Source organism: Callospermophilus lateralis, chromosome 4 (genome assembly GCF_048772815.1).
Source record: "Callospermophilus lateralis isolate mCalLat2 chromosome 4, mCalLat2.hap1, whole genome shotgun sequence".
NCBI lineage: Eukaryota > Metazoa > Chordata > Mammalia > Rodentia > Sciuridae > Callospermophilus > Callospermophilus lateralis.
In genome coordinates this window covers 165,481,999-165,503,205 of record NC_135308.1, presented here as the reverse complement: position 1 = coordinate 165,503,205, position 21,207 = coordinate 165,481,999, and the positions used below count along the sequence as shown (strand labels likewise).

The window sequence follows — 21,207 nt, the reverse complement described above, 5'->3', positions numbered from 1 at the left end:
GGAAGAGGAGGGGAAGAAAGATGAGGAAGAGGAGGAGGAAGAGAGAGAAGGAAGGGGGGAAGAGGAGGGGAAGAAGATGAGGAAGAGGAGGAGGAAGAGGAGATGAACAAAGGCGGGGAGTCGAGGGTAAGAACTGGAGGCAGCCATGGCTCTCACTCCCTCCCTCCTGGGAGCAGTTTGCAGAGGTCAGGAACCAAGATGGCCCGGCCAGCCATGGTGTCTTTCCTGCCAGAGGCCAGGCCAGGCCAGCCTCTCTGCCCACAGGTGGTGCCCAGAGGTTGGCTCACTCCCGTCCACGCACAGAGCAGGAGCCCAGGGGAGAGCGGGTGGGAGGGGCGGTGAGGCCAAGCAGAGCACAAGCCCCCTGCCCTGCCCACTGAGCGCCCCTAGCGCCTCGGCCAGCCTCCTGCTCCCGGTTCCCTGAGGCTCTGCAGCTCCTCCTTCCTGCAGAACACAGGTCTGGCCCTGCGTCCAGTCAGCTCCCGCCAGTCCTCCAGCTGTGTGCTGTCATCACATGGGCATGTCCCCAGACAGACGAGGGCAATGCCCGGGTGGGCCCAGAGGCGAGTGGACAGCAGCCACAGCTGGTCTGCCTTTGGTGCCCAGAACACACCTCCCCCTCGGCTGCCCCTCCAGCCAGGAGCCCAGGGCACAAGAGCCGGTGGGGCAGCCGGGGCCTCCTGGAGAGAGGACTTCACACCACACTTCACAGGGGCTGCTCAAGGCCCAGAGTGACAGCCGGTTCCATGCCCCTGGCACAGTGACACTTGAAGCAGCTGGCAGTACAGCCACATGCTCGCCTGTAGAGCTGACCCTGGGCACTGTGGAGCGAAGGTCTGCTCCGACATGGAGCCTTACAGCCCACCCCGCGGGCAGTGTGCTTTCAGCAGAGACCGCTGACCTCCACAATGGTGCATCAGCATGGGAGGCTGTCCTGGGAGTGGTCCTGGGGTCCTGGGACCCACCGGCCCCTTGAAGGGCACCCAGAGGTGCACCCAGCAGCTGGCCGGAGCCCCACCCACCAATGCTGGAGGCCGGGGTAGGCAATGGCCTCCAGCACCCCCTCATCTCCTCTACTCCCGCTCACTCCCCGAAGCCCCTCACCTGGGCACTCTCCCTGCCAGAAACCCCTCCCCACCCAGGGCCAGTGCCGGCAGCTCCTCCGGGCTGCAGGGGTCAAAACCCACCCCATCTTTGCAGAGCTGGGCACACAAACGGTAACAGCACACATCCTGACTGAGGGCGCTGGGAAGGGACCCTTCCTGAGGCCGGAGATGCCCCAGAGCACCCCCTGGGGAGACAGGTGGGCAACCAGGCCTGCACTGGCCCAGGGCCAGGCCAACAGGGCCCTCAGGGAGGGAAGAGCACTACCCCTCCCTCATCCCTCCAGGTGCCTGCCCCACAGCGAGGCCACGTGCAGCTGCAGGGGTGCCCTCCCTGAGGACAGCTCAGGACACCAGGGGCTAGGCCCAGGGGCTCCCACCATGGATCCTGGCTCCCAGGCCTACATCTGGAGCAGGAGCTCCCCGGGAGGACGTGGAGGGGGCAGGGCTGCACCCCAAAGGTGGGTGCTGGCTCCAAGTAGGGCCCCCAGGTGGGAGGAGAGGAAGGTGGGTGTCTGCACACGCAGAGGCGCCGTGCGTGGGGCTGGGGCAGGAGACAGCCTGGGACCCCAGGGGCGCCATCACCCGTTCACGGAGACCAGGCAGCAAGCTGGGCGAGGACACTGGAGAGCAGACCCCTGTCTGTGTGCCGTGCTGCTGTGGGGCGGCAGTCCTGGGGGCTCCCAGGTCACTTGCTGACCTCCTCGCCTGGCCTTTCCTTCTGTTTTTTGTTGTTTAATTCTTTCTACTTTTCGTTTGTTGTTGAACCATAATCTGAATAGAAACAGCCACGATGCCTCAGAGGGCCAGGCCCCTCCAGGGACAGAGACCCTGGAGCCCGCGGGGGGAACCACTGGGCCGTGTCCCCCCAGCCAGCCGCCCAGGCCACCACCAGCACTCTGCTCTGTGCTCCGTGGCACCAGATCCTGCCCCTTTGTTTCTGGAAAGCTCCCGTGGGCTCTGCTGGGGCCAGGAGTGGAGGACGAGCAGGTGAGGTGGCCGATGTGGGGGTTGGGCCCTGCGCCCTGAGTGTGAGGCCCAGGGTGACCACCTCAGGCTCACTGACTGTCCCTCGTGACTGAGGCTACTGGGTGCCGAGCCTCAAGTAGACAGAGACTCCTCACCTCCAGGGGAGGGTCCTGGCTGCTTCCCGATGGGACAGAAACCTGGCGGCCACCCAGGAGGTGATGGTGCCCTGGCCTTGCTCAAAGTCACCAAGAAGACAGCTGGGTGGGAGGTCCTGGGCCCTGCTCGCAGGTTAGGCTGTCCTCCAGGTCGGCTGCCCTTGCACCCAGGAACCCAGAAGGAGGAGGGAGGCAGAGCCAAGACCCAAGAGTGACGCCTGCGGCACACACACGGCCGTTCTCAGTGACGCCCATTCTAACCAACGAGTTGTCATGTATAAGACACTCCCCACTTACGGCAATGGCCCCCAAGCAGAAGATGAAAAAGTTCTGGGACGAACTGAGGCCACAGACCTCCCACTTCCAATGACCAGTGCTTACAGTGAGGTCTGGCTGTTTTCTTGGTCTGGGGAGCTCACATCTCCAGGCCACGGAGCTCTCACACCTTCCCAAGTTCATTAATGCACGTCCGCCCCTGGCTCCGGGCCTCCTGTCCAGAACGCTGATGAGATCATCGGCTCTCTGGGGCCATGAGCACAAGGTCCCACACGCCGGCTTCATGTCGAGTTTCCAACCAAAGGAAGAGGCCACCTTTCTTGATGTCCACCACCAGCTCCCAGATGCAGCCGAGCTCAGATGACGTGAGGAAAGGGAGACACCCCTGCTTCCCCACAGAGCTCCAAAAGCCCCCAGACATGGGCCCGACATGGGCCCATGGAGAGAGAGACATGGACAACCCAGGGGTGGATCCTGAAGGACGCAGGAGCACGGTCCTGGGCTGCACCTGGCCTGCACCCTCTGCACTGCTGCAGGCGCCGAGGAACATAAATCAGCACCAGTTAATTAACACGAGTCCTGCACAATCCACTGATGGCATTTGGCAGCACTCGGGGAAGCCGAGCCGTCCATGTGAGGCCTGGTGGCAGTTAAGATGGCTTTGGAGTCATTAGCAGGTTAACTGCTAAAATATCCTCCCAGGGAAGTCCCCCAGAGAAGGCTCAAATCTCCCCCCCCCCAAAAGGCCAAGGCCCCGGGCAGCAGGAGAGCTTTAACACCTCACCTCGACATCCGGTAAAACCTGCACGAGAATGGAAAGCCTCAGGGGCCTCCTCCACCTCTGCCCACCGCTGCCCACCTCTGCCCAAGGGAAACGGGCGCCACACACTCCAGGAGGATGGCCTCAGGTCACCAGGCGAGGGACTCTCCTGTCCTCTCGCGACTCTCCTGTCCTCTCGCCATCCAGTGAGTGTTTTAAACAAGTAAGTAAATCCATTGCCTTACCGCCAGTAGGGTGTCCCCAGGGCTCAGGTGACCCTCGGGGCACACGGAGAGGGGAGACGGAGGACCCCGCTGACACACCCTGGGGCTCCCAGGGAGGGAGGCCCCTGCTCCTGTTCTGCCTCGCTCCCATCCCGGCTGTCAAATTTCTTGGGCCCGTGAGGCCTCCCTGGTGGGAGTGGACAGGAGGCACACCCGGCGCTCACCTGCACTGTGTGTGGGCGGCACCCACAGGAGCCCTCCACAGCCCAAGCCCAGGCCTCTCCCTGGTCTCTGAGAGAGTGTTGGTGGGGTGCCACAGCAGGGGACAGCACTCTAAGCCACCCCACCTCTGTCCCCACCTCTCCTCACTCCTCCCCAGGACTGTAGTATATCCCCTGCCCTGGACAGCCTGGCCAGGAGAGCACTGGGGCTCAGTGCAGCATGTACGCCCCCCAGCTTCTGCTGAGCACCACAGGCAGGTCCAGGAAGGTGCAGGGCAGCACCAGGGAGCGGGCGCTGGACAGGTCCTCCTGTGCTCCTGGCAGTGGGGGCAGGCCTGGGCACCCGGGTGGCTCAGGACACACCCCAGGCTCACTGTGCCCCGGGAGAGAGGGCCTCCCAGGTCCACCCAAGCCTGTAGTCCACAGCACCCGAGGGATCCAGAGTGCAAGCCATGTCTAGGGGCAACAGGGAGAGGGAGGCAGATGTCAGGTTGGCTGGCCTGGGGCCTAGGGTCCCCAAGCGCAGGTGACAGGGACTGAATCACAAATGAAAGAGCCTTGTGCCCCAGGTGACAATGGGAGTGCCTTTCTGGGCAGAGCCCAGCACCTCCCAAGCACCCACCTGACACCTCCCAAGCACCCACTCCCACTGTCCTCCTCCCTCCCCCCTCCCAGGCAAACTGCAAACACCCCAGGCACCAGCCACACCTCGGCCAAAGCTGCCAGCCAGACCCACTCCTGCGTCCCCAGCCGGGTCTGTGCATCAGAAAGCCCCAAGGGGGCCACCGTAGGGTGGGCTCTGGGACTCAGTGCGCTATTGCCAGGGCAAGGTGCCGAGGTGAGGCGGAACCCCACTGGCAGGTGTTATGGAGGACTGGGAACTGGAGGCCTCGCTGCTTAGCCAGTGTGGACACACAGGCCAGCTGGCCCTGTGTTCACGGGGCTCAGTGTCCACAGAGCCAGGAAGGGATGACCACCAACCTCCCAAGCCTGCCTCATTCTGCACCCACACCTCAGCCACGACCCAGAGAGGCAAGCACACCATGGCTCAGTGACACCTGTCAGGTCCTGTGAGCTCACTGTGCCCCCCCATGACCAAGTGACAGTCACCTAGCTGGAAACAGGACAGAGGCCTGCTGAGAAGCGTCTCGACCTCACTGTGGACCACAGCAGAGGCACAGGTCCTGCTGCAGCACAGGGCACAGGAGAGCCCACGGGCAGCCCGGGCTGCCAAAGCGCCAGGCGGGTCTCGGCCCAGGGAAGCCTGGGGCTGCGCCTGCGGTCACTCAGCTTGATTCTGGATGCAGCAGAGCCCTGCGAACCCACCTTCGCCCTCTCCACCCTTACCACGCTGTCGCCAGGTCTCAGGCTGGAGACAAGTCCCGCCAGCAGTGTCAGGTGGAAACTCAGCCCCGCAGAAGGAAGGTGAGGGGTCCCTGCGCGGCACCTCAGAGGTAGTGGAAGCCACGGCAGGGTCCTGCGCCCCGGGTGGTCTCTAGGACCCGCCCTCTTTGAAAGGGAAGCAGGTGGGCCACAGGCAAGACTCCTGCTCACCAAGGTCAGAACCCACCTGAGCCAACCTTCAGGAAGGGTCCAGCCTCAACCTCCCTCCTCCCACCAACAGCGTCTCCAGCGACTGATGGGTCTGAGGCGGCAGCACAGCGTGGTGTGGGCCTAGCAGCTGGCTCTGGGGAGCACACGAGTGTGAGGCGAGCCCCCGACACCCCAGAAGAGGCATCTTCTTTGCTCTGATGGGGGCACTGGGTGGCACCCAGGGAAACAGCAGCACTGGCTGTGAGTGTGGACACCCCAACACACACCCCAGAAGAGATGCAGGTCCTTCCTTGCACTCAAGAAGCACAGACACGAAGTCCCAACCCAGCCACAGGGCAGCGGATGTCCAGGGAAGAAGGGGCTGTCTGCCTGGGAGGCCGCAGCCCAGGTGCGTGGGGCCCGAGCGCACTGCCCCTTCAGGCCCGGGAGGGACAGGCTGGGTAGGGAAGCTGCACGTTGGTACTGGCCAGGAGCAGGCTGGGGCTTCCAGCCGCTCCTGTAAAGACAGCCCAGAGGCCACCAGCATGGGCAGAGCCTTCCAAAGAGGAAGGCACTTAGGACAATTCTTCCCATGGGCTCTAGGCACCCACAAATCTCTGGAAGGGTGCCCAGTCCTCAGCCTCCTCTGGGAGAGGTGGGCCTGATTAAACCAAGGGTGGATGCAGAAGGGCTGATGGGCCTCCTGGTCACTGCTGAGACTGACGGAACCAAACCCGGACCTTCCTCGGCCAGCTGAAGACCCAGCCCGGCATGCTCAGCAGGACCCACAGACAGGAAGCTGCAGGGGGGCCGAGGCCAACCCTGCCTCTAGGGACAAGAGGCAAGGTCTGGGGACAGTTCTGGTCATCACAGCTGGAAGAGGGGCTAGAGCATGAATTGGGAGCCCTTCTGCTCATCCCCCACAGTGCACAGGGTCTGGATGGGAAACTGGACTAAGGGGAGACCAGAGCCAAGACAAGGGAGTGCAGGATGGCAGAGCTCAGGGGAGCCAAGCAGTGGGGGAGGGGCTCGTGGGGGAGGGGGTCGTGGGGAGGGCTCCCCTGCAGCGCTAACACACTAGTGAGCAATTCACAGGGATGCACACGTTGGATGTTCTTCCTCTTTAATGAGATGGCAGGACCAGAGATCCTCGGGCGGGAGTCAACGCCACTCTTCAGAGCTCCAAGGCCCTGCTGCCATACCCTCACCAGTCTTACAGCCCCACCCTGAAGGCCCACCCCGAAGGCCCCCTCCCCAGACCCCTTCCCACAGATGGCTGCTAGTCCTGGCTCAGAGCTGCCAGGTCAGCCTCTCTGAGCATCGGTACCCTGACGGTACCAAGCCCGGACCTTCCTCCACAAGCCCGAAGACACAGCCCAGGCAGGCTCTGTGGTCCCCACCGACAGAAAGCCACAGATGGGGGCCTAGGCCAGCCCTGCCTCTAGGGACAAGGGAGTCAAGGGGCCACCACATGGACAGGACATTTCTTCCCATGGGCTCTAGGCACCTCTAGGGACAGTGTCAGAGTTCTTCTCTCCATCCACCTTTTCTAGAATTCTCCATAGGTGTAGAAACAAGGGGAGGGGCTGGTCCAGAGGATCAGCCTCGCGGCAGCTGCAGCCAATGAGGAGGGCGTAATGCGGGGACCCCGGGACATCTCCAGATGGATCTTGGTCAGCTCCTGCATCCCAGCCCCAGTCCCCAGCCACACCCCAGTCCTCTGGACATGTCCCTAAGTCAAGCCCCTCCTCTGCCCTCCAGCAAGACCCCCACAGGCAAGCTGACCAGGGAGCAAGGTGCTGTCTGAAGCACCCAAGAGGGAGACCGGCCTCAGTGTCTCCCCCGGCAGACTTCTCATGAGGGGCCTACCTGCCAGGGATACCCAGGTCTCTGTGGTGGGTATGTCCCTGGGACAGGGAGCCCAGACCCAGGGAGGTGGGGTCGCATGCTAGTGGGGCCCTCCCCAGCCCCTGGCCAGGGAGCCAGCCCACCCTCCTCACCAGGCTGGGGAGGGGAGGCCAGGGAGGGAGGCCAGGCTGTGGCTGGTGGAGTGGCATGCAGCCAGCTTCCTGAAGGGTGAAAGCAAACGCCGCGGCTAGTTGGGGGCAGCAGAGAGGCGCTCTCCACACTGTCTCACTTACTCATTCAGAGGACATCGCCAGGCACGGAGACGCTCCAGGCCCATAGACACTCCAGGCCCATAGATGCTCCAGGCCATGCTCCCATGGTTCTTTGTCTAGGACAGCCTATGCATGGTGACAGTCCTCAGGAACCCGAGGGCAGGGTTGTCCTCATCTGCCCTGTGTGCTGCTCCTGCAGCTCACCCTACAAACCAGGACCACACTGCTCCCCAAACAAGCAAGCAGGCTGTGGGCAGCCACTGCCCAGCCCCAATATGGATGGAGCAGCCCCCTCTGTGCCCAACCCAGGGTGGGGTGAGTGACATCAGAGGACAGGCAGGCCTGTCCTGCCCACCAGTCCTGGCCAGGCATCCCTGACCCCATGTGTCCCTCAGCCCCTTGGGTAGGTGTCTAACAGGGAGGTTCCATTTGGCCATGCCACCTCACTGCCCACAGGATCAACAGCTGTCTGCCAGGGAGTTGTGCCATCAAGCCCCTGCAGACAGGAAGCCAGGCCCAGAGCTCAGACCCTAAGGCAGTGGAGGGGACAAGGTGGCCTGGAGGAGGCTCCAGGTGGAGGCTTTTACCACCAGGGGAGCAGGGCATTCTGTTGGCAGCCCCAGGAGAACCGCCTGGCTCCCTCCTGCCCGATTTCAGCACCCTGGAGAGTTATCTGGAGGCCTCCACACAGAGGACCAGCAGACAGAGAGAGGGGAGGGCAGGAGCACACGCCCAGCTCCTGTGAAGCTTCCAGAAGGCGCATCATGGAGGCCACACTCTGGAGCAGCCATCTAGTGGAGATGGGACCCCAGAGACAGAGTCCTCCGGGGCCAAGACTGAGGGACAGAGGATCACACCCAGGCAGGAAAAGCTCAGCCTTGAGAGGTACTACGTGTGGGGAGCAGGGGAGGCTGGGACGGTGGCAGAGATGCCCCTGCACCCAGCGGCAGGTGCTGGGGCTCAGGTGACCATGGCATGGCAGGAACAGGCAGGAACACCGTCAGGCAGGCTGGGCCTAGGGCGGGGCTGGGGCCACCCTGTAACCAAGGAGCCAGGAGAGGAGGCTCCAGGCATGGAGAGGAGATGCAGGACCAGATCTTGGGCTGCCTCCTGCCACCTCAGAGATGTCCCTGGCATCCCCCCTGGGAGCTGGGCAGCAACCTGCAGAGGGCAGAGGGCACAAGGACCATGAGGCCCCAGTGTCAGGCCCAGGCTGCCCTCTCCACCACTGCCTCCCTGCATGGTGCCCAGGGGACTGTGTGCCTCCCTCCCGGGGGTCTCCAGCAGTGTGCTGTCTATCTCGTCCAGGCCCCTGCCGGCGGGTGCTTTCCGACACCCATCAAATGAATATGCTGGAGGCTGCCTCTGGGGCCTCACAGGTGGGCCTGCAGCCCTGAGGATGGGGACCCAGGAGCCCTGGCCTCGCCTCCATGAAGGCAGAGGTGACACCACTCCTGAACCCTGCCATGTTTTAATAAATAGGCAAATGTCACGAAGCCCCTAAGACCCTCCACCCATTTTCTGGGATGAAGCACGAATGCGAAACCACCCAGACCTGCTGCTAGCCACTTGGCTGGTTCTGCAAAGCCCAGCGCCCAGTGGGCTTGTGCTGCCGCCGGGCTCTAGTCACTGCACACTTGGGGCAGAGAAGTCTGGGAAGAAGGAGGAGCCTGTGCCCTTCAGGGGCTCCTTCAGGCCTGTCTGTGGGACTTCACAGAAGCCACAGGAGTCCTGGGGCAGCGGGGGTCCTCACGGATGGGGAAGCCCCGTGAACAGAGAGGCTGCGTTCTGGAAAGGAGACTCCCTGGGCCCCTGCACCTGTGTCCACACAGCCCCTAAGCCAGAGCCCATGACCTTGGCCCAAACAGATACATGCCAGAGGGCCCTGAGTACCCACCCCCACCCCCACTCCCCGTGCAGCAGATCAGACAGTGGTCAGGGAGCTCTCTGTCCACTCCTCCCTGATCACAGGGGCTGGGCCCTCACCAGCAGCACCCTGGGTGACAGGTGGCAATCTGTAGAGGTCATTAACTCCAGAGCACTACATTCTAATGCAAAAATGAGCCCTTCTAAACCAGCAGCTGCCGCACTATATAAAGAAATGGGGATTTTAATGTTTTGCTTTTCTTCCCTTTTCTAGTGCCACATTATCATAACATTTTCCCATAATTATGCCCATAAAAGTCACCTGAAAATACTTCACACCACGAAAGTTGATCTACATATTTCATCCCGTGGGTGTCGAGCGGCGGTCTGGAGCCTGGCATTCCAGGGCAGAGCTCAGCCAGAGGCCTCCCGGGAGCAGACCCGAGGGGCAGAACCCCTCTGCCGTGTCCTGTGGCTTTGGAGGGTCCCAGTCAGCAGCCAGTTCATGCAGGTGGAAGCCACTTGCCCTCCTGGGCTGATCTGGGCAGTGTGGCCCTGCCGGGGTTTCTTGGGGAGGGAGTGGGGGGTTGGGCCTCCAGCAGGGTGCCCTTCTGGAACAGCACCTCTCAAGAGGGGACCCTCCTCAAGGGTCTCTGCACGGGGAAAGCCTTCACGGAGGCAGAACCCGTACCTCCACGATCCCTGGAACCAAGCTCAGCCAGTACAAGCCCCAGAAAAGAGGCAGCTTACCTTTGTGACCTGAAGGGATAAATGGTACCTCTCATGCCAGAAAGTCACCAAATAAAAACAGGAAATCAAGGGGGAAAAGAAAGAAGGCATTAAATCTCCAGTTTCCCTCTTCAAGAACTTCCAGAAATGAGATCTGAGAGGCCAGGACATAGCACAGTCTGATCTCTCCTAAATATGCCATAGATTGTATTTATAAGGAAACGCGACAGCGCGTGCCTACGCCCGGTTAGTATTCTAATAGATTAGAAACAATTCAAAAGTTGTTGGTGAATCCTTCTCAGAGTTGCAGCTGAGGACAGGAGATTTAACTGAAAAGCACAATTCCATTTTGACGGGATTTATTTGAAAACTATCTGCGTCAGGCAGGAGGCAGACTGCGTGTGTCCCCTGCCTGGGGCTCCCTAAGGCCCTGAGACACAGACCACCCTCCCTCCACCCCCAGCAGGCTGGGGGGCCACTGGCCACCAGGCCTCGCGGCACAGGGACGTGCAATCTACGTGAGGCACAGAACACTCTTCACCTTGGAATTGAATACTGCACACGAGTGTCAAAGTCAAGCCTGGGGGTCACGAGGCACTGTGCTGGCTCATGGTTTTCTCTGTGCCGCACACCAGATCTTCCACAGCAAGGGCACCAGGCTGGTCCCACTCCACTCCAGGTCCACGTCCAGGCAGGCCCATGTCCCTGCTCCATCGAGGCTAGACAAAACCAGTCCAGGTCAGGTCCTCTGGTGCCACAACCCCAGGAGTGCCCAGCCCCAAACGGGGCAGTTTCAACTTTCTGATCCAAGGTCATCATTGCCAAGTCTACTGAAGCCCAGGAGTGCGACCCCCGGGCACATTGGCTGCCAGAGAAACAGGCCCCGCTGTCCACGTGACGCGCACGCATGAGAGGGCGCATCTTAAAGTAAGCCAACAGGCCCCCTCCCCTGTTTGCTTTTCCTGGCAGTTCTTCCCCAATAGGAGAAAATGACAAGGCTGTATCACCATAGCAACCAGCCTAATTGGTGGACTGCAGGTCCTTCTCCAGCCAGAGGGTGGAGCCCATCTCCTTAGATATGGACCTCAGCAGCACGCAGGAGGGGAGGACCTTCCCTGGGCTGAGGGGCAGAACCCCTCACAGGAACCAGGCCAAGGAAGGATCCAGTTTCCTCCAGGCAGCACCCAGCAGGGAGCACAAGCCCACCCGGGTGTAGGGTGTAGAGCTGCTGCGGGGACACACTGACTTAACAGGCAGGAGGAGTGAGTCCCGCGTGATACTTATCAGCTTCGGAATTAATACCATTCAAATGTCTCTGCTCCGCAACACAAAAACATTTTGGGTAATAAAAATTATAACTAATATCAAAAACAATTTACAAACAAGGATGCTCTTCCTCCCAGCTGCACTGGAAAAGGACGGAAGTCATGGGAACTGCTGAACTATCATTTTACTTGCTTTATCAATTCTTAAAAAAAAAGGGGGGGGCATTTTTTTCTGTAGGATTGCAGTTCCAAACTAGTATTATTATTATGTCTATTTTTAATTTTAGTGAAATGTTTTAATGTCTCCAAGTGCATTTCCCGTGTAATGGGGTGTGTCTAGAACCGTTCTCTTATCATCAATTATTCTATCACACGATGACGGAGACAGCCACCAAACTGCTGTGGATGCCCCAGCTTCCCCTGTGAGTGGTTTCTGCTGTTCTGGGTGAGACACTTCTACCAAAGGAAGAGTCATTTGCGGACAGCAGGGAGGCCTCCCAAAGAGCAGAGCCAGGGACGGGAGCCCTGCTTCCTCCGGGCGTCTGAGCGTCACCCAGCCTCCGCGCCTGCTCTCTGACACCGACTCAGTACAGGAGAGAGTGGACTTGGGAAGGTGTGAGCCGTCGGGATGCAGGGGGTAACAACACCTTGGGATCCGGACTGTGGCCAGGGTGGGGAGACAGACGCTGCACACGCTGAGAGTGGGTACAGGCATGTCCTTGTTGGTGCTGCAGGCCGGGGCCGCGACATGTACTTAGCAACAATTCACAGTTGTTCTTTTCCCCACCTGCTGAGCTGCCTCCATTGGGGCCAGCCCATGGTTCTGGGTTCCCAAACAGGGCCCAAAGACACTGTTTCTAGAACCAAGGCAGGACAGGCAGCAGGGAGCTCTGGGCACTACACGCCCCTCCCCCCACATTCCCGAATGAGCCCCTTCCTCCTGGCAATGCTGCCAGGAAATGTATTCAAAAATGGCATCCTTCAGCTCTGCCCGTTCACCTGCCATTAACCCTCTCTCCTTCACCAAAGCTGCACTCAAAGGTTCTTTCCGGAAGCCCCTGAACACTGCCCTCAGGCTGCAGAGGGCAGGGCAGTGGGCACAAATGTCAGGGACGTCCCGACAGCACCCTGCAGCCAAGCCAGGGACCTGAGGGCACACACCAGAGGCAGGGAGTCCTCCTGGGCAGCCCATTACAACCCACTGTCTGCAAACCTCCCTGCTCCTCTGGCCTCTACAGAGGTCCACAGCAATTGTCTGGAAATGAACAGCCCGAAACAAGTAAGGCAGTCTGCCCTGGGCACTGGGTTTCCCTTGAGATGCCAGCAGGCTGGGCTGTCCCAGGACGCGTGGCCGAGTCTCCAGGGCCGTTGCAATCTCATTCAGGAGGCAGCAGAGGCTGAGACTGGGAGATGGGAGGCCCAACTCTGGAGGGGGCCCAGTCCGAGGGAGGGAGGGAGAGGGAAGCTTGGTACTGGCCTCTTTTTTCTTTATTTTTTTTTTTAATTTTTATTTTTTTTAAGAATCCATATTTTTTCCATCACCTCCCACGCCCATAGCAATTCTCCATGGCAGGTGTTCCCTAGCACCGGTCCTCCTCCTGCCGCGAGGGGAAGGCGCATGGGGAAGGGTGAGGGTCTATGCCCAGAGGCCACAGAGCCAAGAAGCCTGGTCTGCCAGAGTCTGCGCCCAGGACGCTAACCAGCACCCCCGACACACACACCAACGAGCTGCCAGCAGGCACCGGGACGCTGACCACACACCCCACCCCAGTCCCAACTCTGCACCCGGGACACGGACCCCTCCACTCACCCCCGACAACCGGGAGGTTGCTAGGGTCACCCACGATCCCACACCCACCGCAACCACAGCTGATGGCCCGCCACGGACCAGTCCGTGTCACCAGAGCCCCGTGCCCGAGGCCCCGCGCCAGACCCGCTAGGTCGCCAGTTCAGGTCCCCAATTTGACCCTCGAAATGCCCGCGGCGGTAGCGGGCCCTGTCCTGGCCCAACCGTCACTTCTCCTCCCAGCTTCCCGGGAAGGCAGAGAGGCTCAGCCGCGCGCTGAGCAGGAACCTTGCTCCTGCAGAAGGAGCCCGGATCCAGGCTGGGTCGCCGCGTCCCCCTGGGTCCTCCGCGGAGTGCGGCCGGCGGGATGCGATGGGCAAGGCGCTCTGCTCACAGCCCGAGAGATGCCGGCCGCCCGCCCCGATCTGCCGCCCCTCCAGCGCGCGGCTCGGCCGGGAAGCCTCCTGTGGCTGGGCTCACATCGCCCGCCTGGGCCGGGAGCAGGGACAGCACGCCGGACAGCGGCGGTGCCCGCCGCGCAGGGACGCGGCGCGCCATCCCGGGCCTGGCGCCCGGGCCCTGCCCGGAGTCTGGGGAAGGAAGCTCAGGCAGAGGCGCCGGACCCCGAAGTGCCCGACCGCCGGGAGCCGCGCCGACCCCGGACCTCCTGGCACAGCGGAGAGCCGGCCGGGACCCGGGGGACGGCGCGCCACGCGCTCGCAACTCCGCACCGACTCCGGGCGCCCCGCCGGGGCTGGGATTGGGCCGGGCGGGGACCAGGGCCCGGAGGGCCGTGCGGGAGCCCGGGCGCGCGGTACTCACTGCAGTAGGCGATGAGCAGGCTGGCCAGGATCATGAACGCCCAAAAAGTTGAGGACATGCTGGGCAGGGCGGTCGCATCTTGCCGGCTGCTGGTCCTGGGCGATGGCGCCATTGAAGCCGCGGCGCCCGCGCGGGGGGCAGCAGCGCGTCTCAGCAGCCGGCCCTGCCCGCGCCCCCGCGCCGGCCTCCACGTGCGGGCCCCGCGCGCGCCATCCTCCTCCTCCTTCCCCTCCTCCTCCTCCTCCTCCTCCTCCGCTGCCGCTGCCGCCGCCGCTGCCGCCGCGCCCCGGCCCCAGCCCACTGCGCCCCGCGCCGGCCCGCCCCGCGCCGCGCCCGAGCCGCCCGCGCCCGCGCCCGCGCCCGCGCCGGCCCGCCTGGGGACGCCGGCCCCGCAGCTCTGGGCGTCGCTGCGCGCGCTCCGGTCTGGCGCGCTCCGTCACCAGTGCAAGGGGCGCGCCTGGTGCGCGCAGCCGGCGGAGCCTGCCCAGCTCTGGCCCGGGACTGGCAGGGGAAGCTGGCAGAAGGGACGCCGCGCCAGAGCCGCGCCTCTGGATGGCGACAGAGACGGCCCAGCGCGCCCGCAGCTTGGGCGCTTCGCGGGCAGGACTGGCCCAAAACGGGAAGTTTGCGGGCTTGGGCTATGGGCCACCCCAGGGCCTGTCACGCTGGGGTCTCAGATCTCACCTGGAATGGGATCTTGGACTTGGGCCCAGAGCTTATTCCAAGCAGAGGGTGTCTTGGGCCTGTTCCCAGATGACCTGTGACACCCTTGCCCCAGGGTGTGGGTGGTGACCCTGGGCACATAGGGAGAGTGGCCTTCTGAGGCCAGGCACCCCACAGTTCCTTCACCATGATCAGCAGACACTGCCATGCCTGGAGACCTTGTCCTGGTGCCACACGTGCATCTCTGCAGTGGCCCTGATCCTTGTGAGCCCTCTCCTCAGCCATCCCTGGGAGAGTCCACTCAGGGCAAGGTCTCAGAGGTGTCTCTGGGCTCCCAGTACCAGCTCTACTCCCACTGAGATGGGTTTTCTGAGCAGGATAACAAGGTTTACAATGCACTTTATTTGCAAAATTATCATCTGCAGACCAGGCCCTCCTGAGACTAGGCCAGGTTGGAACGAGTATTGTGACCTCAGGTTCCCTCCCTCCCTGTCAGGTCCCCAGCGCCTCCCTCTTCAGCCCAGGAGATAAAGTCCCAAACTGTGCTCCCCGAGAGAGTCCTGTTGCCTTGGAAGGTTTTGGCCCAGCGCCCCTCACTTCCTGAAGGTCAGTGGACATGCTGACAGACACCCCCTTACAATCGCAGCCCGTGAGGTCCTGTTGGAGCGGGGCCCTTCCCAACACATCACTTGGTGGTCACCAACACCATCCCTTCACATTGAGTCCTGGTCTGAGGGATCTCTAAAGAGAGGGACCACAGAACTGGAGGAGGTGGCAGCTGAGGGTCCCAAGTAGGGGCAGTTTCCACAGGCCCTAGACACATGCCCATGCATGCTTACACACGCACCTGCCAGGTGACCACAGGCAACCGCCACCCATGCACCAATACAGACATTCTGTGTCCTAAACACACACAGAGAGAATCATGCTGGGGAAACCGAGGCAGAGGAGAGAGGCCTTCTCCAGATGGTCGGGCCCCTGCCAATGCTCTGTGATCATGCCCATTGGGGTGTTTCCCACAGATTCTCAGCTCCTGCTTAACTAAATACTGACTTTTCTGGTCACAATCTTCTCAGGGGCAGCTGTTCCCTGTAGCTGCAAGGAGGCCACTCTGCAGAGGCTGGGGCTTCTCATGATGTAAGTGGGCCCAGTGGGCAGCACTCCCTGTCTTGGGTGTGCAGGGCAAGTGTTTGCCCTGGCCAGAGTAGGGTGGGAGGCCCCCCCAGTCGGGTTCTACTGGACTAGCCATGGACGCCTGGACTTCTATTGCAGCCTTGTATCCTGACCAAGAGACGCAGCTTTCTAAACTTCACCCATCACACTCAGTCTGTCCCCTCTGGTTCCCTCTTCCATTCCAGAAACTCTACATGTATTTACTGAGCACCTACTAGATGCCAGGCACTGGAGGCTGGGAAATCAGCAAGACTTACATTTTTCTGTGCCCCAGAAACGTGCAGAGAGTTTGGGAAACAGAAAAGGAGAGAAGCAATTACAGCCACGTGGCAGCTCCATGATGGCAGTGCCCTGGTGGAGGTCTTAAAGGGCATTGTGGGGGCATTTGGCCAAGGTCAAGCCTGAGGGCACAGTAAGGCGTGTGCTAGGGAGGAGATTTGTTGTCAGACATGTTTTCATGCCATCTTTAGGACCAACCCCTACTCACACGTGCACACACGTGGCATGAACACACAACATACATGTGAACCCCACATGCTCGCACACACCTGTGAGGAAGCATCACCAAGTAATGAATTCCTCTCTGATACTTTCCATTCTATCCTAATTCGTTTCTTAAAATGCCATGTGCCCACCCAATAATTGGGTTCACAGTCATTTTCCTTGTTTGAAAAGCCCTGTTCCAGGATAGAGGTGTCCACATGGAATCAGGAAGGGTGCATTGGAGATGTCCTGCCAAAGGTGGAGGGTGGTGGTAGCAGAGGGTGGCTGGGGAGAGGGCTCCAAGCAGGGCGAGCATCAGTTAAGTGGCCTGCTCTGTGTTGGTGCTGGGGCAGACATTTGTGACTGCCACGTCAGGGTGTGGCGGGAAGTCTGGGTGTTGAGCACTGTTCCTGCTGTGTGCTGAACTCGCCTACAGAAAGCACTGGGGTCCAGGGAGTCAGGAGAGGGGCTGTTGTCTGCCCAGGCTACACGCGGGGCCTGCGGGGCAGGTGGGCTAAGAGAGGAGGGGGCAGAGTGCAGACTGGGGCTTCCTGAGTGCGGTCACAACCTGGTCTGGCCATAAAGGGGTGCAGCCTGGAGGTGCAGCCTGGAGGCGAGAGCGGGTGCAGGCAGGATGGACCCAACCTGCCCGGTTTCCAGGGGCCTGGTGAGGGAGACCAAGAGGGAAATTGGGGATGGGGGACGAGCAGAGCGCTGAATCCGGTTGCTAGGAGACAGAAAGCTCCGTTCTGGATCCCAACATGTAGCACCAATTGACGGTTTGTTGTTGTTGTTGATGGTTCTGATCAGTCGCCAGAATTAACAGCACGTCAAATCGCGAGACCTCAGCCAGTGGATTGGAGAATCACATCGGCACCCGAGCTCCCAGCCTAAAACCCAAGGGGCTCATTGCGAACCTTTGGGGAAAGCCCCACTTCACTAGGGCCCTGGGGCTGGGCTGCCGGTGATGGCCAGGGAAGGGCCCTGCTGCCCTCCAGTCACAGTCTGACCCTGAGTCTCCCGAGAGGAGGCGGGCTGAGAGAGGTGGCCTGGCATGTGGAGAGTCCAGACAGAGAGTCTCAGCCTGTCCTCAGGGTACCGTCACGGCTCTCATCTGGGGTGCACTTGCCGCTAACCCAATCTCTGCACCTTCCGCGCCGTATTGGGCCGGTGGTCTTGGGCTGCTGGGCTGGTCCACAGCTCCCAGCTGTCCTGAATCTGGAGCTGTGCATTTTGACGTGAGATGTAGGGTTGTCCCCACAGAGATGGTGCTGGGGGTGGATTTGATGAAGAAGCAGGCCCTGTTTTGGAGGGAATCTGTGAGGGTCCTGTGTGGCAGGCCACTCAAAGGGTGAACTGCCGAGGGCACTATCCTGTGCCCCTGTTGAGGTCTGGTCCTCCTGCCTGCAACTAGCAGAGGCACAGACCTTAAGAGGCTTGGGGATGAGGCCCCTCCTGCTGGCAGGGTCCACTGGCCAAGGGATGCGCAGGCTTGGACGATCACTGTTGATTCTGTCCGTCCTCAGGGCAATGACGGTAAGTGGCATCTGTGTCTGCCACACGTGCCACCCTCCTCCAAGAGCTTCACCTGTAATCTTCATAACCACCCCGTGAAGTAGCCCTGCCCGGGTCACAGGTGTGAAACCGGCCAGAGAGGGGTGGAGGGAAGTGTTCGGGGACTGCCTGTAGCTGGGAAGTGGCAGCTGAGGTTGGGAACCAGGCATCTCCCCAAACCGCGCTGAGAAGCACCGTGCTCCCTGTATCCGGCAACGGTGCAGCGCTGTCAACAACACCACAGATGACAGGCACGGTGGCCACACCTGCAATCCCAGCGACTCCGGAGGCTGGGGCAGGAGGACCCCAAGATGGAGGCCAGCCTGGGCAACTTAGTGAGGTCCTGTCTCAAAATAAAAACTTAAAAAGGCTGGCAAACTAATATCATTATCATTATGAAAAATTTGTATAATTTCTGAAATTTAAAAACATGTCAATGGAGGAGACCCAAGCAAAAAGGAACTCAAATGGTCCCTCTTTCTACCACTCAGAGAGGACCACGGTGGACACCTTGTTACATCTTTGCATCTCTTTCCTGAATACGTCCTCTCTGCAGATACTTTGCGGATTATTTAGCACGTGGTGAACTTTACTTCCCAGCGTCGTCTGTCTCCCGACATGGCCACAAGAGCATCTGAATCCTGTGACACACACGGACCACCGTCTGTTCAATCAGTCTTTATTTTTGGACAGTTGGACTATTCCAGGTGTTTTTCTCTTGTAGACACTTCAGAAACGAGCTGGTACTTAAACCTTGTTGTGAAGTTGTGGTTACCTCTAGTCTTAGAGGACTAGAATCACGGGGTCACAGTAAGGACTCAGTTTCTATGTGTCACTAAGTACATTTCCCCAAACATGAGTGTCCAAGGGACACTCCCACCCACAGAGGGTCCCAGCCACCCAGGCCAGACTCAGACCCTCCAGGACACCAGCAACTTGGGCAGATCCATGGTGGCTTCGTCTCATGTCCTTGATCTAATAAGGGCTACGAATTTTGTGCATGTCAAGATACTATGTATCTTGTATCCCTTGCCGAGTTGGCTCCTAGTATATTAGTTTTTTATTACTGATTAATAAGAACTCTTTCGGTCCCTGGAATCAATTTACTCAAGGTGCATGGAATTTGAAGAACAAAATGAAATAAGTAAGATAATGACAGGAATTAACAACCTTTCACACTGAAATCGGGGCGTTCAGTCATCTTTGCTGAATGGATCCTGGGCGAGTTTTTGCCTTCCGAGTTTTAAATACATTGTCGGTGGGAATATATAGGTGCTGATCCCTAACTTTTGTGCTTTCTGGTATTTTTTAACAATATCATAGAGGTTTTCCGAGTTCTCCAGAGAAACAGAACCCATAGAGTCGTGTGATTGTCTGCATGCGCTTGTGTGTGGAGAGAGAGAAGAGAGACAGGTTTTAAGGAATTGGATCACACGGGGTGGGGTGGGCTGGACTGGAGAGTCCAGAATTTTCAGAGAAGCCTGATGGAATGGAGACAGGAAAAGATTGTTGCAACTCCGGTCTGAAGGATATCTGTAGGTAGAATCCCCTCCTCCTGGGGAGCCTCAGTCCTTTAAGGCCGTCACCTCATTGGACAAGGCCCACCCACATTGTGGACAGTCAGAGTTGACTTCATCTTTAACAGGCTCCACAGCAGCCTCCAGCAGAGCACCATGGCTCGGCCAGTCCACACCTGAAGCTGACTGTCACGGAGGTGTACCCGGCATACCCTGCCCCATGGTGGTTAGGATGGATGCCATGAGACACCAATGGAGATGGAGGGCACAGCACCCTTTGCCATCCCTCCCTGCCCACTGGATTCCACACTCCCATGAGTGTCCTGAGAGCTGCCAGGCTTCTGTGTGCCCCGGGTTCCTTCCTCCGGTGGCTGATGGCAGCCGTGCCAGGGGCCACCTGGGTGTTGAGCTGTTGGCAGTGTGGGCTTCAGAGCTGCTGTGGGCACCTGGGCATGAGTTCTCGCATGAGCACGTGTTCTTATTTACCCACCGTGGGTGACCACCGAGGGCAGAAGGGCCAGGTGACCATGGTGGCCCAGGGTTAGCTCTCCATGTGCTGTCCACGCCCCCCAACACGCCCACTCCACTCCACCTTCACTCCCCAGGGTGACTGCTCCCCCACCTTCCTGCCTGCCCTGCGGTGCTCAGGGGGGCCTGGCACTGCCCGCCGAGAGCAGGGTCCCCGTGGTCTCATCCCGCCTGTCCCTGACCACTGATGATGTCAAGCGCTGTCTTCTGCTTGTTTGCGTGTGTGTGTCTGCTGTGCTGAGAGACCAAGGATCTTTCACTGGGTCAATGTTTTCCCTGATTGGGGTTCTTTGCATGTGCTAGATCCAAGTCACTTATCAGATATGTAATCTGTATTTCCTCCTGATCTGCGGCTTCTCTTTTCTCTCTCTTCTCTGTCTCTCTGGAGAGCTGGCAGCTCTGTATTTGGATGAAGCCCACTTTATCAGTCGGTTCTAAAGGGATTGCAGTTTGGGACCCTACAGGAAAGCTTTGCCTAGGCCGAGGGCGTGAAGTTTGGGGTGTTTTCTTCAGGAGAAATGATAGCGGTAGGTCTCACTTGGCCTCTGGCTGACTTGGAGTTGACTTTTCTAGTATGAGTTATACCTACAAGTTTAGTTTTTAAGAAAGGATTTTCAGTTATTCCAGCACCATTTGTTTGAAAGGCTGCCTTTTCCCACTGAATGGCCCTGGTGCCTCTGTCAAAGACCAGTGGCCAATATTTGGGTGGCTGTATTTCTGGACTCTCTGCTCAGTACTATTCATATTTATCTAATGTATGCTCTCCACCATGATTTAGGAGGATTTAAGATATCAGGATATTAGGATAATAGTTTTATCACAAGTCTTGAAATCAAATAGTGTTAAATCTTCTGCTTTTCTCTTTTAAAAAAGAGTTTTGTCTCTTCCTGATCATTTGCATTTCCATGTGAATTTTAGAATCAGTTTGTAAATTTCTGTAAGAAGTTGCTGCTAGGCATTCCATTGGAATTTCATTTAACATATGAATATTAAATATATAAATAAGCTTGAGGGACAATTTGCAATATTGAATCTTCTGGCATAGGATATTCTCTACATTTATTCAGGTTTTCTTTACATACAGTTTTTTCCTACTTCTCAGTGTGCAAATCTTCATCAGCATTTGTCATCTTTGCATATTTTCTGTATGAATTTAATTGATATTTTTGGTATTATTTTCAGTATTCTTATCTCCGTTTTTGATTGTTTGCACCTACTCTATAGAACCACATTTGACTTTTTATATTTATCTTACAATCTGAAGCCTTGATGAACTCAGATATCAGGTCTGATAAGTTTGGAGGTGATTCCATCAAATTTTCTACATAAACAATATTAATATCTCTGAATCGAGAGAGTTTCACTTCTTCCTTTTTAATCCAGATGAGTGTTGTTTATTTTTCTTGCTTGATTGCATTGGCCAGAACCTCTAACACAATTTTTAAAGTAAGTGGTGAAAA

General features: G+C 58.8%; 1 protein-coding gene across 1 annotated transcript in view; it reads right to left on the bottom strand.

The window, feature by feature from the left end:
- The window catches only part of Tafa5 (TAFA chemokine like family member 5), a 135,675-nt gene extending 121,734 nt beyond the window's left edge, over window positions 1-13,941 (bottom strand). Inside the window, exon 1 of the mRNA XM_076855498.2 lies at window positions 13,830-13,941. Coding sequence (XP_076711613.1) covers window positions 13,830-13,941 — 112 coding nt within the window. The remainder of the gene's footprint in view (window positions 1-13,829) is intronic.
- Between the last annotated feature and the right edge of the window lie 7,266 nt (window positions 13,942-21,207).